The sequence below is a fragment of the Oncorhynchus mykiss genome, chromosome 24 (assembly GCF_013265735.2).
Source record: "Oncorhynchus mykiss isolate Arlee chromosome 24, USDA_OmykA_1.1, whole genome shotgun sequence".
In the NCBI taxonomy this organism is placed as follows: domain Eukaryota; kingdom Metazoa; phylum Chordata; class Actinopteri; order Salmoniformes; family Salmonidae; genus Oncorhynchus; species Oncorhynchus mykiss.
In genome coordinates this window covers 18,465,292-18,478,080 of record NC_048588.1, presented here as the reverse complement: position 1 = coordinate 18,478,080, position 12,789 = coordinate 18,465,292, and the positions used below count along the sequence as shown (strand labels likewise).

General features: G+C 43.8%; 1 protein-coding gene across 7 annotated transcripts in view; it reads left to right on the top strand.

Annotated features, from left to right (window-relative positions):
• Positions 1 to 12,682, top strand: part of LOC110503927 (protein KIAA0100) — a 29,400-nt gene extending 16,718 nt beyond the window's left edge. For 5 of the 7 annotated variants that reach the window (XM_021582580.2, XM_021582582.2, XM_021582579.2 and 2 more), the window contains exons 24-40: positions 35 to 341; positions 1,634 to 1,791; positions 1,949 to 2,155; positions 2,743 to 2,842; positions 4,362 to 4,541; positions 4,816 to 4,937; positions 5,297 to 5,452; positions 5,685 to 5,806; positions 5,994 to 6,174; positions 6,441 to 6,527; positions 6,830 to 6,838; positions 7,555 to 7,665; positions 7,858 to 7,993; positions 8,731 to 8,858; positions 9,140 to 9,241; positions 10,109 to 10,243; positions 10,699 to 12,682. In XM_021582580.2, the coding sequence (XP_021438255.2) occupies positions 35 to 341; positions 1,634 to 1,791; positions 1,949 to 2,155; positions 2,743 to 2,842; positions 4,362 to 4,541; positions 4,816 to 4,937; positions 5,297 to 5,452; positions 5,685 to 5,806; positions 5,994 to 6,174; positions 6,441 to 6,527; positions 6,830 to 6,838; positions 7,555 to 7,665; positions 7,858 to 7,993; positions 8,731 to 8,858; positions 9,140 to 9,241; positions 10,109 to 10,243; positions 10,699 to 10,887 (2,430 nt within the window). In that variant the 3' untranslated portion in view covers positions 10,888 to 12,682. The remainder of the gene's footprint in view (positions 1 to 34; positions 342 to 1,633; positions 1,792 to 1,948; positions 2,156 to 2,742; positions 2,843 to 4,361; positions 4,542 to 4,815; positions 4,938 to 5,296; positions 5,453 to 5,684; positions 5,807 to 5,993; positions 6,175 to 6,440; positions 6,528 to 6,829; positions 6,839 to 7,554; positions 7,666 to 7,857; positions 7,994 to 8,730; positions 8,859 to 9,139; positions 9,242 to 10,108; positions 10,244 to 10,698) is intronic. The other 2 variants (XM_021582585.2, XM_021582581.2) reach the window with 1 other exon arrangement.
• The last annotated feature ends 107 nt before the right edge of the window (positions 12,683 to 12,789 follow it).

Sequence of the window (12,789 nt, the reverse complement as noted above, 5' to 3'; positions counted from 1 at the left end):
TGAAGTGTAATGATGGTGTTTCTCATTGTGACAGGAGGGGAACCCAAAAGATGAGGCGAATGCCCCCTACACCCACAAGCTGTGCCTGGTTGACCTGCGAGCCTCCTGGACCACCACTAACAGGAACATAGCGTTCGGTCTGTACGACGGCTACAAGAAGGCAGCCGTTCTCAAGAGGAACCTCTCCACAGAGGCTCTGAAGGGCCTGAGGATAGACACTACACTGCAAGCTGCCAAGAAGCTCAAGCGCTCTTTGTCCAACTACTCCGGCGGCCCCAGCACGGCCCCCTCCACCCCAACCATGCCCAGCACCAGCCGCCCTGAGAAGAGCCAGCACGAAGGTAGGAGAAGTGCAGCCTAAGTTGATGGTATTTTATGGTATTTTCTTTTTAAATATATATTTTGAAGGTATTTTCAGATTGTGTTGAACAGATAGTGATAGAGGATGACAGTGGGGAAAGAAAGAGGGATGATGTGTCAGGCCACTAGGCTAGTTTCCAACCCATGTCAACACTGTAGATACACTACAGTATATACAAAAGTATGTGGACACCCCTTCAAATTATTGGATTTGACGATTTCAGCCACACACATTGCTGACAGGTGTATAAAATTGAGCACACCGCCATGCAATCTCCATAGACAAACATTGGCAATAGATTGCCCTTACTGAGAGCTCGGCGACTTTCAACGTGGCACCGTCATAGGATGCCATCTTTCCAATAAGTCAGTTCGTCAGATTTCTGTCCTGCTTGAGCTGCCCCAGTCAACTATAAGTGCTGTTATTGTGAAGTGGAAAGGTCTAGGAGCAACAAAAGCCTAAGATCACCATGCACAATGACAAGCGTTGGCTGGAGTGGTGTAATGCTCGCCACCATTGGACTCTGGAGCAGTGGAAAGGCTTTCTCTGGAGTGCTGAATCACGCTTCACCCTCTAGCAGTCCAACGGTCGAATCTGGGTTTGGCGGATGCTAGGTGAAAACTACCTGCCCCAATGCATAGTGCCAACTGTAAAGTTTGGTGGAGGAGAAATAATGGTCTGGTGCTGTTTTTCATGGTTCCGGCTAGGCCCCTTAGTTCCAGTGAAGGGAAATATTAACGCTATAGAATACAATGACATTCTAGACAATTCTGTGCGTCCAACTTTGTGGCAACTGTTTAGAGAAGGCCCTTTTTCTGTTTCACCCGTGCACAAAGCGAGGTCCATACAGAAATGGTACATTCAGATTGTTGTGGGAAGAACATGGCTGGCCTGTACAGAGCTCTGACCTCAACCCCATCGAGATGGGATGAATTGGAACGGCGACTGCGAGGTAGGCCTAATCGCGCAACATCACTAATGCTCTTGTGGCTGAATGGAAACAAGTCCCAGCAGCTATGTTTCAATCTAGTGGAAAGCCTTCCCAGAAGAGTGGGGGCTATTATAGCAGCAAAGGGGAGACCAACTCCATATTAATGCCCATGATTTTGGAATGAGATGTTCGACGAGCAGGTGTCCACATACTTTTGGTCGTGTAGTGTATGTATGTTAGAGGCTGCAGTATTACTGCTAGGCCAGCCAGGCCACATAAAGCATCTTTGAATATAATTTACTGACTGTTTCTTCAACTCTTCCTTCCTCTTCACTCTGCAGGGACGTCCATGCTGCAGAAGCTGATTGAGGAGACTGATAAGTTTGTGGTGTTCTCAGAGGAGGACTCTGGTGTCAGTGATCAACTGTGTGGTATCGCTGCCTGCCAGACAGACGACGTCTACAATCGCAACTGGTTCATCGAGCTGGTCAACTGTCAGGTACAACTGACAACTAGTCTGGGAGTTTAGGTTCATGGCAAATCAGATTAGGATTGTAAAGCCCAGTGGGCCAATCACACTTTTATTTGCCCCCAAATGTAACAATGTTTGCTCACAGGAACCAAGGTTATAATCCTGCTCTGTTGTCTGTCTGTAGATGATGCTGCGTGGCACAGAGACAGCTGGCTGCGTGCTGGTGTCTGCTGCCAAGGCTCAGCTGCTGCAGTGTGAGCACCACCCGGCCTGGTACAGCGACACCCTCAAGCAGAAGACCACCTGGACCTGTCTGCTTGACGGCATGCAGTACTTTGCCACCATGGAGCCCAACCCCTCAGAGCAGGAGGACTGGCAGTTGTGGCTTGAGGTGGGCCAGTGAAAACATTATTAACAGGCTCTTAAAGATGCACTATCCAGAAATCACTCCGCCATTTCCTGGTTGCTAAAATTCAAATAGTTTCTAATTTCAGTTTGTGATAAAGCAAGTATAGTGTAGAGAATCATAGATCCCAGCGGTGTAGATGGTACAATCTTTTCCATAATCAAAAATATTGTATTTTCAGCTGTTTGAAGCTGGTGTACAAAACAACAAAAGGAAAAGACGCAAAAATGGAGCTTAAGAAAAGGGAAGCATAGAAATGGCGCGCATAGAACAGATCTACCGCTTCTTAGACTTTCTTTCAATGAGTGACAGATCAAAAACGCTCACTTTTCCATGTGAATTTGGTCAGGTCACCCAAAAGCTTTAACAAGAACTACCATAAATGATCATCTGTAGCGTTGAATGATGATGTGTTGTGTATGGTTTACATTCGGGCTCAAGTCCAAGTTGTACGACAGAGTATTTTTATAGTAGGTGCATAGTAGAGAGCATATTTGTATCTTTCAGATTCAGGGTGCTGTCACAGCTTTGACCGTGTGTCTTTGCCTTGGTTGTGCATGGTGTTTCTGCAGGTGAAAAACATTGAGGAGCACAGGCAGCGTCACCTGGACTCAGTGCTGGAGCTGATGGAGAGTGGCCAGGCTGTTGGAGGCATGGTCAGCACCACAACAGGTACTGCTGCTCTTCGCACATATTCTACTTCATGACATGTTTAAACCCTGGCCCTTCAAAGCTGAAAATCTCATCTTGATGTGAATCTTTCCTTAAAGTGAAATTCCATATTTAAAAAATATATATATTATTATCTCCAGCACCATGCCAGTGTCTACATAGAGTGCATTCGGAAAGTATTCAGACCCCTTGATTTTGTTGTCCACATTTTGTTACGTTACAGCCTTATTCTAAAATGGATTAAATAAAAAATATCTCAATCTACACACAATATCCCATAATGACAGAGAAAAGTGTTATTTATTTTATTTATTTTAAAAAACAAAAAAAACATACCTTTAACATAACCATACATACCCTTTGCTATGAGACTCAAAATTGAGCTCATGTGCATCCTGTTTCCATTGATCATCCTTGAGATGTTTCTACAACTTGATTGGAGTCCACCTGTGGCAAATTCAATTGTTTCGAGGCACAGATCTGGGGAAGGGTACCAAAAAATGTCTGTAGCATTGAAGGTCCCCCAGAACACAGTGGCCTCCATCATTCTTAAACGGAAGAAGTTTGGAACCACCAAGACTCTTCCTAGAGCTGACTGCCCGGCCAAACTGAGCAATCAGGGGAGAAAGGCCTTGGTCAGGCAAGTGACCAAGAACCCAATGGTCACTTTGACAGAGCTCCAGAGTTCCTCTGTGGAGATGGGAGAACCTTCCAGAAGAACAGCTATCTCTGCAGTACTCCACTAATTAGGCCTTTATGGTAGAGTGGCCTGACAGAAGCCATTCCTCAGTAAAAGGCACATGGTAGCCCACTTGGAGTTTGCCAAAAGGTACTTCAAGGACTCTCAAACCATGAGAAACACGATTCTGGTCTAATGAAACCAAGTTTGAACTCCTTGGCCTGAATGCCAAGCATCACGTCTGGAAGAAACCTGGCACCATCCCTATGGTGAAGCATGGGGGTGGCAGCATCATGCTGTGGGTGATGTTTTTCAGCGGCAGGAACATCTCTGGAGAGACCTGAAAATAGCTGTGCAGCAACGCTCCCCATGCAACTTGACAGAGCTTGAGAAGAATGGGAGAAACTCCCCATATACAGATGTGCCAAGCTTGTAGCGTCATACCTCAGAAGACTTGAGGCTATAATCACTGCCAAAGGTTCTTCAACAAAGTACTGAGTAAAGGGTCTGAAGACTTATGTAAATGTGATATTTCAAATGTGTATTTTTTTTATAAAGTTGCTAACATTTCTAAAAACTTGTTTTTGCTTTGGTATTGTGTGTAGATTGATGAGGGAAAAAATCAATTTAATCCATTTTAGAACAAGGCTGTAACATAAACCCCGTGACTTTTTCCACATTTTGTTAAATACTTTCCGAATACACTATCTGTAAACTGAAAGTGTTTATGTTCTGTAGTTAACATCGTGGCACTTAAGACTTTTTAAAGTGGTATATTTACCCTTTAACTTATGTGTCAAGGTAAATGTAACACTTCCTCTCTGTTCTCTTTGAATCCAGACTGGAACCAGCCGGCCCAGGTGAATGACACTCAGCAGGTCCAGCGTATCATCTCTCGTTGCAGCTGTCGCATGTATTACATCGGCTACAGCCACGACATCGACCCTGAGCTGGCCACGCAGATCAAACCTCCAGAGATACGGCGCAACGAGAAGGAAGACCTGCTGAAAAAACAAGCTGGTAAGGCACCCCATAGAGCTCATATATGCACTATTTTATACAACATTTGATACAACATTTCACCATTTTTTTTACCAGTTTCTAGAATCAACTTTTTCCTGAATTGAATCCTGTTTTTTGGATGCCAAAGTCCATTATGTTCTATTTAATTCTGTGAGTCAGCCGACATCCTCAAATACAGTGTCAGAACATGCTGACAATGTTGCTGTAGTGTTATTCAGTGTAAAGGCTTGAGCCTTTCAACTTGGTGTCTTTCCCCCCACTTCACTATCAGGGGCTGTGGACACCTTCACCCTCATTCACCATGACCTGGAGATCTCCACCAACCCTGTGCAGTATGCTATGATCCTGGACATCGTCAACAACCTACTGCTGCACGTTGAGCCCAAACGCAAGGTAACAACGAGATGCCTCAACATCTGACTAGGCAGTGTTTTGTCCTATAGCAGATGCAACTGTATACGGGGAAATTACTAACTTCTACTTAAGTCGAATTTTCACTTAGTCTCCCACTGACCTCAATACATGACTAAGTGAAAATTGTACTTGAGTGGAAGTTCGGATTCACCCCTACTGTATGATAGCTGAGGTCTCTGCACTGTACAAGTCCCTTATGCGTCCCAAATGGCATGATATTCCCTATGTAGTGCATTACTTTTGACCAGGGTTCTAAATAGGCAAAAGAGGGAATAGCGCCATTTGGGATGCCTCGTGTCCTACCCTCTGACCATGTTGTGTGTGGGCTCTGTCCTCAGGAGCACAGTGAGAAGAAGCAGCGCGTGCGTTTCCAGCTGGAGATCTCTAGTAACCCAGAGGAGCAGCGCAGCAGCATTCTACACCTGCAGGAGGCCGTAAGGCAGCACGTGGCCCAGATCAGACGCCTGGAGAAACAGATCTACTCCAATATCAGGGTGAGCCATTGGACGGACTGACTCACACTCTTCTCATAGGCCCTGTGTGGCGAGGCAATGGCTGATTTCAGCACTTACTTGTGAGGTGAAAACCAAAGGTGAAGGTAATTCCTAGTTTACTTCATCCAATTCTAATCTAGAGAGGGATTAAAACACATCCCTGAGTTACGAACCCCAAAGCACTGAAATATCTACTTGAGTATATTTGACCTGTGTGGTGTGACCCCTCCAGGCCCAGCCTGAGGATCTGAGAGGAGATGAGCTGTCAGAGATCAACGTGAGGCTTCAGAACCAGCTCAATCAGGAGAAGACTGACATGCAGATGAAGAGTGAGGAGCTCAACATCCTCATCAGGTCAGCCCAACACCGCCACAGACACACCATTCAATGCCAAGTCAAACTACCGAACACTTTCACCACACCATCTTTTCAATGCCTAGGAAAACTACTCGGCCAGCCATGGGAAGTTCTGAGATACTTCCTAAGAATACTGACTCATCCTCTCCTGTGTTCTTCCCTGCATGTCACTCTCTGCTCCCAGATGTTTTAAAGACTTCCAGCTGCAGAGGACCAATAAGCTGGAGCTGCGTAAGCCGCCGGAGGACGTGAGTGTGGTTCGCAGGACAGAGATCTGCTTTGCCCAGGCCCGCTGGTGTCTCACTGAGGAGGATGGACAGCTGGGCATCGCTGAGCTGGAGCTGCAGAGGTTCATGTACAGCAAGGTGAGCAGGGGGCAGGGAGAACACTGCTGCTCTGTCCTAACAAGGAGATGACCATAACTCTTTTCATACTGTGCTTTGGCTAGAGAGCTGGGCCCATATTCACAAAAAGTCTCAGATTAGGAGTGCTGAAATAGGATCCGTTTAGCCTTTTAGATAATAAGATATGGACAAGGGATACCTGATCCTAGATTAGTACTCTGAGACGCTTTATGAATGCTGGCCCTGATGTTGATGCTAAACATCTGTTAAACTGTCTCCTTCCACAGCTGAACAAGTCAGATGACACAGCAGAGCATCTCCTGGAACTGGGCTGGTTCACCATGAACAACCTGCTCCCCAACGCTGCATACAAGGTCAGGAAATGATGCTTATCTCTGACCTTTTCTTTGGTAAGGGCAGTCAACAGCTCATTTTTACAACCGGTGGCGCTATGAACCTGTGAAGCTTACAAATATTGCATCTGAAAGGGATCTCTTATAGTACAAGCCTTTTTGTTGAGTTTTTCAGTCTTTTGTCAGAAACAAGAAGTTTCCATCTCCTGCTGTTACTGATCCAATGATTCCAGGTCCTATTGCACCCTAAATGTGCTCACAAAGACCTCCTAAAGCAGTGTTTGCTTGTGTTGATAACTCTCTACTTGGTTTCCTATGTGCAGCATGTGAGGGTATGTATGGTGCTGGTACAGTAACTGGGTGTTCATGTCACTGTTGTTGACACCATCATGCTTATCCAGTCAGCATCACGGAAATCCCTCTCAGAATATAATGTATATGTCCCAAATGGCACCCTATTCCCTACATTGTCCACTACTTTTGACCAGAGGCCTATGGGCCTTGGTTAATAGTAGTCCATTATTCATGGAATAGGGTGCCATTTGGGACGTATCCTTTGTTATTCAACATTGCATGTCCACCATGGGACTGGGTCATTCCAATGCCCACCTCCAGTCCTTCCTCTTACTGCGTGCTCCTCACTGCATTTGCACCGTCATCTGAATGTTTTACGGTACCATGTCTTACGTCGCTGTGTAAGTCAGGTTTGTTTTCCAAATCTTTTCCTGTTCATATGGGAGGAAAAATCCATGAATTCATTCCTTTATCCTCCTGCTCACCATTCATGCTGTATGGAGACATTTCAGATTCATTTTATTGTCTTTACAGAATATGCTGTATTCTGAATTAAATTGGTTTCCTAAATGACATTAAATATATTTTTGGGTTGCTTCATGAATCAGCAGTTAGGAGCATGGCATTATTCCAGTGGTTATTTTGCCTGCGTCCTGAATGACACCGTATTCCCTATATAGTGCACTACTTTTGGGGCCATTTGGGATGCAGCCTCTGTGTTGTGACTTTTAACTTCATGAAACCTGTCTCCTAGGTGGTGTTGCGTCCTCAGAGCCCGTGTCAGTCTGGCCGTCAGTTTGCCCTGCGCATCTTCAGTAAGGTCCGCCCCCCAGTGGGAGGCATCTCAGTCAAGGAGCACTTTGAGGTGAGGAGGAAGCATGTGATCATAACACTAGAGATGTGTTAACCTGTTTGATCATAACATTGAAGATCTCATAACATATGTGATCATAACATTAGAGATGTCTTAATGTGATCATAACATTTTTAATTATGAAAGCATTGGGAGCATACAGGTAGATAGTGTTTCTCCGTTGTAATGTGTTTGTGTCACCAGGTGAACGTGGTTCCTCTCACCATCCAGCTCATGTACCAGTTCTTCAAAAGGATGATGGGATTCTTCTTCCCAGGAAGGAATGTGGAGGAGGAGGAAGTTGCTGATGAGGAGGACAAGTCCCGAATGGTCACTACTGGTGTGTATTGCCTCTACCTGCTAGCATCCTGCCCAGGGGGAGTACATCAAGCTACAGAAGCAGAAGATAGGTGCCTGCCCTATGGGCCATTCTGACTCGGACAAGGCTTACTTACTTACCAGTTATTGACGTGCAACAGTCATGCTGTACTATATACGTTCACTTGCCCTCAAGTCTCCATCCATCCTCTACATGTTGACCAGCCTGAAATCCACACCTCTCTCCACCCAACCAATCAATATTAGTTTCCATTATCGTTGCCAGCTCTTCAATACCACACATGGTATTGGATTGGTAGTTGCTGTGTAACCCTTGGTGGCTATTAATAGCCTGGGTCTACTGTGACCTTGAGGGCTGTGTGAGACGGTGCATCCCACATGGCAACCTATTCCCTACATAGTGCACTATGACCCTGGTCACAAGTAGTGCACTATAAAGGGGATAGGGTGCCCTATTGGACATTTTGCAGAGTTACAGGAGTATAGGGTGTGGACTCTGAGGGGTGGTGGAGTCATTCTGAGGTTGTGGTGGTGGTGCTGCTGCTGTCTTTCTTGCACTCACATCCACACTTGTTTTTCTTCCTGGCACTGGTTCTACTGATTGCGGCTATTTCAAAGAAGGGTGTATAACTACAATTACTATGTTATGTGGTTGTTTTTCCTACTACACTTGCAGTGACTTGTAAATCTCTCTGGATAAGAGTGTCCGCTAAATGACTAATGTAAATTGTATCTCAGGCATGCCTGTCATCAAGCCTCGGCAGCTCTCGGAAGACACCATGGGGGTCATGGGCCCCAGCAAAGGGGTCACCCAGGGCTTGAACCGTACCTCTGGGGTCAGGAGGTCCTTCCGAAAAGCTGTTGAGGTATTTTTTTATGAGAAATTAGAAAATATGTATCTTTGTGTTGATGTATCCCCAATGTTCATACAGCCGTACTACGTTGCCACCCAGCTATATCTGCTGGGGTAATTGGCTCGTTGTTTTCACAAGCACTTCCCAACTTTCTTGTTATATGTTGACCAGCGCTCTATGGGCCTTGTTTAAAAGTAGTGAACTATGATGAGTATTTAGGGTGCCATTTCAGATGCAGCCTTAGGTCTTCCATACTGTATTGAAACCGAAGTATGTCTTATTTCCCTACCTAGCATCCTGTAGATGACATCGACAAGATGAAGGAGAGAGCAGCCATGAATAACTCCTTCATCTACATCAAGATCCCCCAGGTTCCCCTGTGTGTCAGCTATAAGGTAGGTATCACCATGTGCTGAAGTTAAGGGTAGCAACATTTCTGGAAAATCTGGATATGTACCAGAAGTTGTCTGGATTTTGCAACTAGCTAAAGGAGAACGGTACTCAATGCTTTGATTCAAGCCAGTTATTGATTCTATATACATGTCGGTGTGTCAGTGAGTTCATAAATAAACATTCCCCTCGAAGAGAGATGTTGCGGAAGGGTAGCCTAGTGGTTAGAGTGTTGGACTAGTAACCGAAAGGTTACTGAGCTGAGCTGACAAATTCCCATTCTGCCCCTGAACAGGCAGTTAACCCACTGTTCCTAGGCCGTCATTGAAAAAAATAATTTGTTCTTAACTGACTTTCCTAGTTAAATAAAGGTAAAATAACAAATCTCACTCAGCATTTATTAGATGAAGAGAGATGTCATCATGATTCTGTGTTGACCCCATACCAGGTCACATGTTTTGTTCTCAGACTGGAAAAAATACCTCAACATCTGGTGTGTTGTCATGTGTTTTATCTGTTTGTATATGTTAACCTTCTCACACTGTTGGCTTTTTGTGACTTGGACGTCGTTTTTAATCCTCTGATTTTTAAATTTCATGTCTTCAGGGATTTGCAAAATAATTGTTATTTTCAAATGACAGCATTGTCTTGCCTTCCAGATTACATAATCCCATAGCTGATTTGAGTAAATGTTTAATATTGAAAATGTAATATTCGTGTATGAATATGTAATATCATTAAATGGGAGATAAATAAACACAGACATGTAATGAAGATATGATTATTGTAGAATTATATGAACAACTGTTGTACTTTTTAACTCCCAGACAATGTAGTTTCATTATGTATTTTGTGCTTGTGTGTCCACATAGGGAGAGAAAAGCAGTGTTGACTGGAAGGATCTGAACCTGGTTCTACCTTGTCTGGAGTACCACAACAACACGTGGACCTGGCTGGACTTTGCCATGGCTGTTAAGAGGGACAGCAGGAAAGCACTGGTAGCACAGGTACTACACTGAACCCTGTCCCGCTTATTACTAACCCAACCATTGTGGGGTGAAGTTCACCTAGATACAGATCTAGGATCACCCTCCCCTTCCCCTTGACCATTATTTGGGGAAATACCAAACTAACCCAGGGTCAGCATATAGGGGCAACTTCATCCTACTCCATACTGCACAGAACCCTGGCCTCTCTCATTACCAACACGGTCATGTCCTACAATAGCAGTTTGATGGCAAAAATGGCACTTCATGATGTTCCAAGATGCCAAAATGCCAATCCCTGCCTAAAGCTCTCACAATATAGAACTATGTATAGGTTACTTCAGTCATATGTCCTATATATTTGTCACTTTTTCCTTTTCACATCCATAGATGATAAAGGAGTTCTTGAACCATATGTTATTTCATATTTTCTGAAGTGACCTACGACATGTGTCCTCCCCTCCCTCTGTGTGTAGATGATAAAGGAGAAGCTGCGTCTGAAGCCGGCGTCGGGCTCTGACTCTCGGAGCAAGGCGTTTGAGGGGAAGTCAGACAGTAGCATGCAGCAGCAGCAGGAGGAGGATGAGAAGGCCCGACTCCTCATCGGTCTCAGCAGCTCAGACAAGAGTTCCAGCAAGAAGAGCATCTTCAGCCGACGCAAGTGACCCATAGGCCCACATACACTCCCACTGAACCAGTACTGTACTGGACCACTGCGCTCTAGTCTATGGAAGTGTCCCAAATGGCACCCTATACCCCACATAGTGAACTACATTCAAACAGGGCCCTATGGTTCCTGGTCAGAAGTAGTGTAGTGTACTGTATAGAGAATAGGGTGCCATTTGGGATGCAGTCTATGGTAGCTACAGTAGCACACGCCCAGGGAATCATGGAGAGGTCAATGTCTTTACTAGCGTATTATCTGATGACACTTGACCTGGTTGAATACTGTATGCTCTGGTGTGAAGATAGAGGTAGCAGGTCATTATGGGGAACAGAGACTGATAATATAACACACCCTGTTCTTTCTTACCTGGAGGGGGACAAACTACGGCCTGCGAGCCAAGTCCGGCACGCCAGCCAATTAAATATGGCCCACGATGGCTGAAATTATTATTTTAGGATAAACTACTCCAGTCCATATTTGAACATACAAAACTATATAGAAAGTATGTAATAATTATCTCTCAACTGCTGTCCAATGAAGCATGCATTTTCATGTATGACCAGGGCCCATATTCAATGTGTCTGAGTAGGGGTGCTGATCTAGGATCAAATCCCCTCCTGTCCATATAATTGTATTTGTTATGATCTAAAAGTAACAACTGATCCTAGATCAGCACTCTTTTTCTAAGAGGTGTTATGGATACATACGGGGCCCACTTCTCTGCTAAAAACATGCCAGGGTCTTATTGACCAAATGTATCTTTTGTTTTCTTGTTTTTGTTTTTTGTGCCATACATTAAACATTTAATTTTCATTCAATGCATCACACATGGTCCTGAACTTTCAGAATCAGCAGCCTATACTTGTTGCATTAATAGCATGACTGGGTGATGGGTATTTTATTTTAGTTTCACTGTCTGCTCATTTCCCCTGTAAATCAATTAGAACATTTCATAGTTTATATGTGACTGTCTCAAATTGCACCCTCTTCCCTATATAGTTCACTACTTTAGAGGATAGGATGCTGAAGTAGTGCACTTTATATTGGATAGGATGCCATTTAAGATGCAGCTAATGTGATTTGTTGAGAGCATTGTTACCTGCTGGTTCAGGAATACTGTATCCTCAAGCAAATGTAAATCAGGTAGATTGTAAAACATTTTAATCTCAAATGAAAGCACCTTGACAACCATAGAAATGCTGTCTGTTGCAACAGTTAGAAATGCCTGATTCACTAGTACAGGGGGAGATATATTCTAGCCTTGTACTTTTATTATATTGTTGGAATTTTACTCAAGTCTGTATCATACTGTCACACTGACTGGGAAGTGCTTCCCTGTAAAAGATCACAAATATATAATTTGGTACCCTGCATGAGACTTCTCCAACAACATATATGCCACAGCAGACGTACGTTTTATACCGCAGTTCCTAAACATATCTGTGCGGAAATATGTTCTTGTTTTCTATTTTATGGCAGTTGTTCTGTCAGCTTTGATAGTCTCTGCAAAAATAATTTTGTTGCAGCTTGTCTTGATAATGTTTTGAAATTTTAACACTACAGCACTTTTTAAGCAAAGTATTTTCAGATATTTTTGTAACCATGGTTATTTCTTTTCAATCACAACTGTACCTACACCTACTGAGTTTGTTATTCAGTTACAGCTTCCTTAAAGTGCAAGATGTCAAATATTTCTGTCAAAATATTTCAAGAAAAATGGATTATACCTCAATGTAATGAGCACCATATATGTAACTATAAATGTTTGTCAATAAAATAGTTGTTCTAATGTCTCTCATAGCTGAATGTATCATGTATGTTCTCAGAAGGTCACTACACCGTTAATTTATAATTTATTTCGTAATGATTGGTTAACAGAAATGTGGCGTTTTGATTTTAG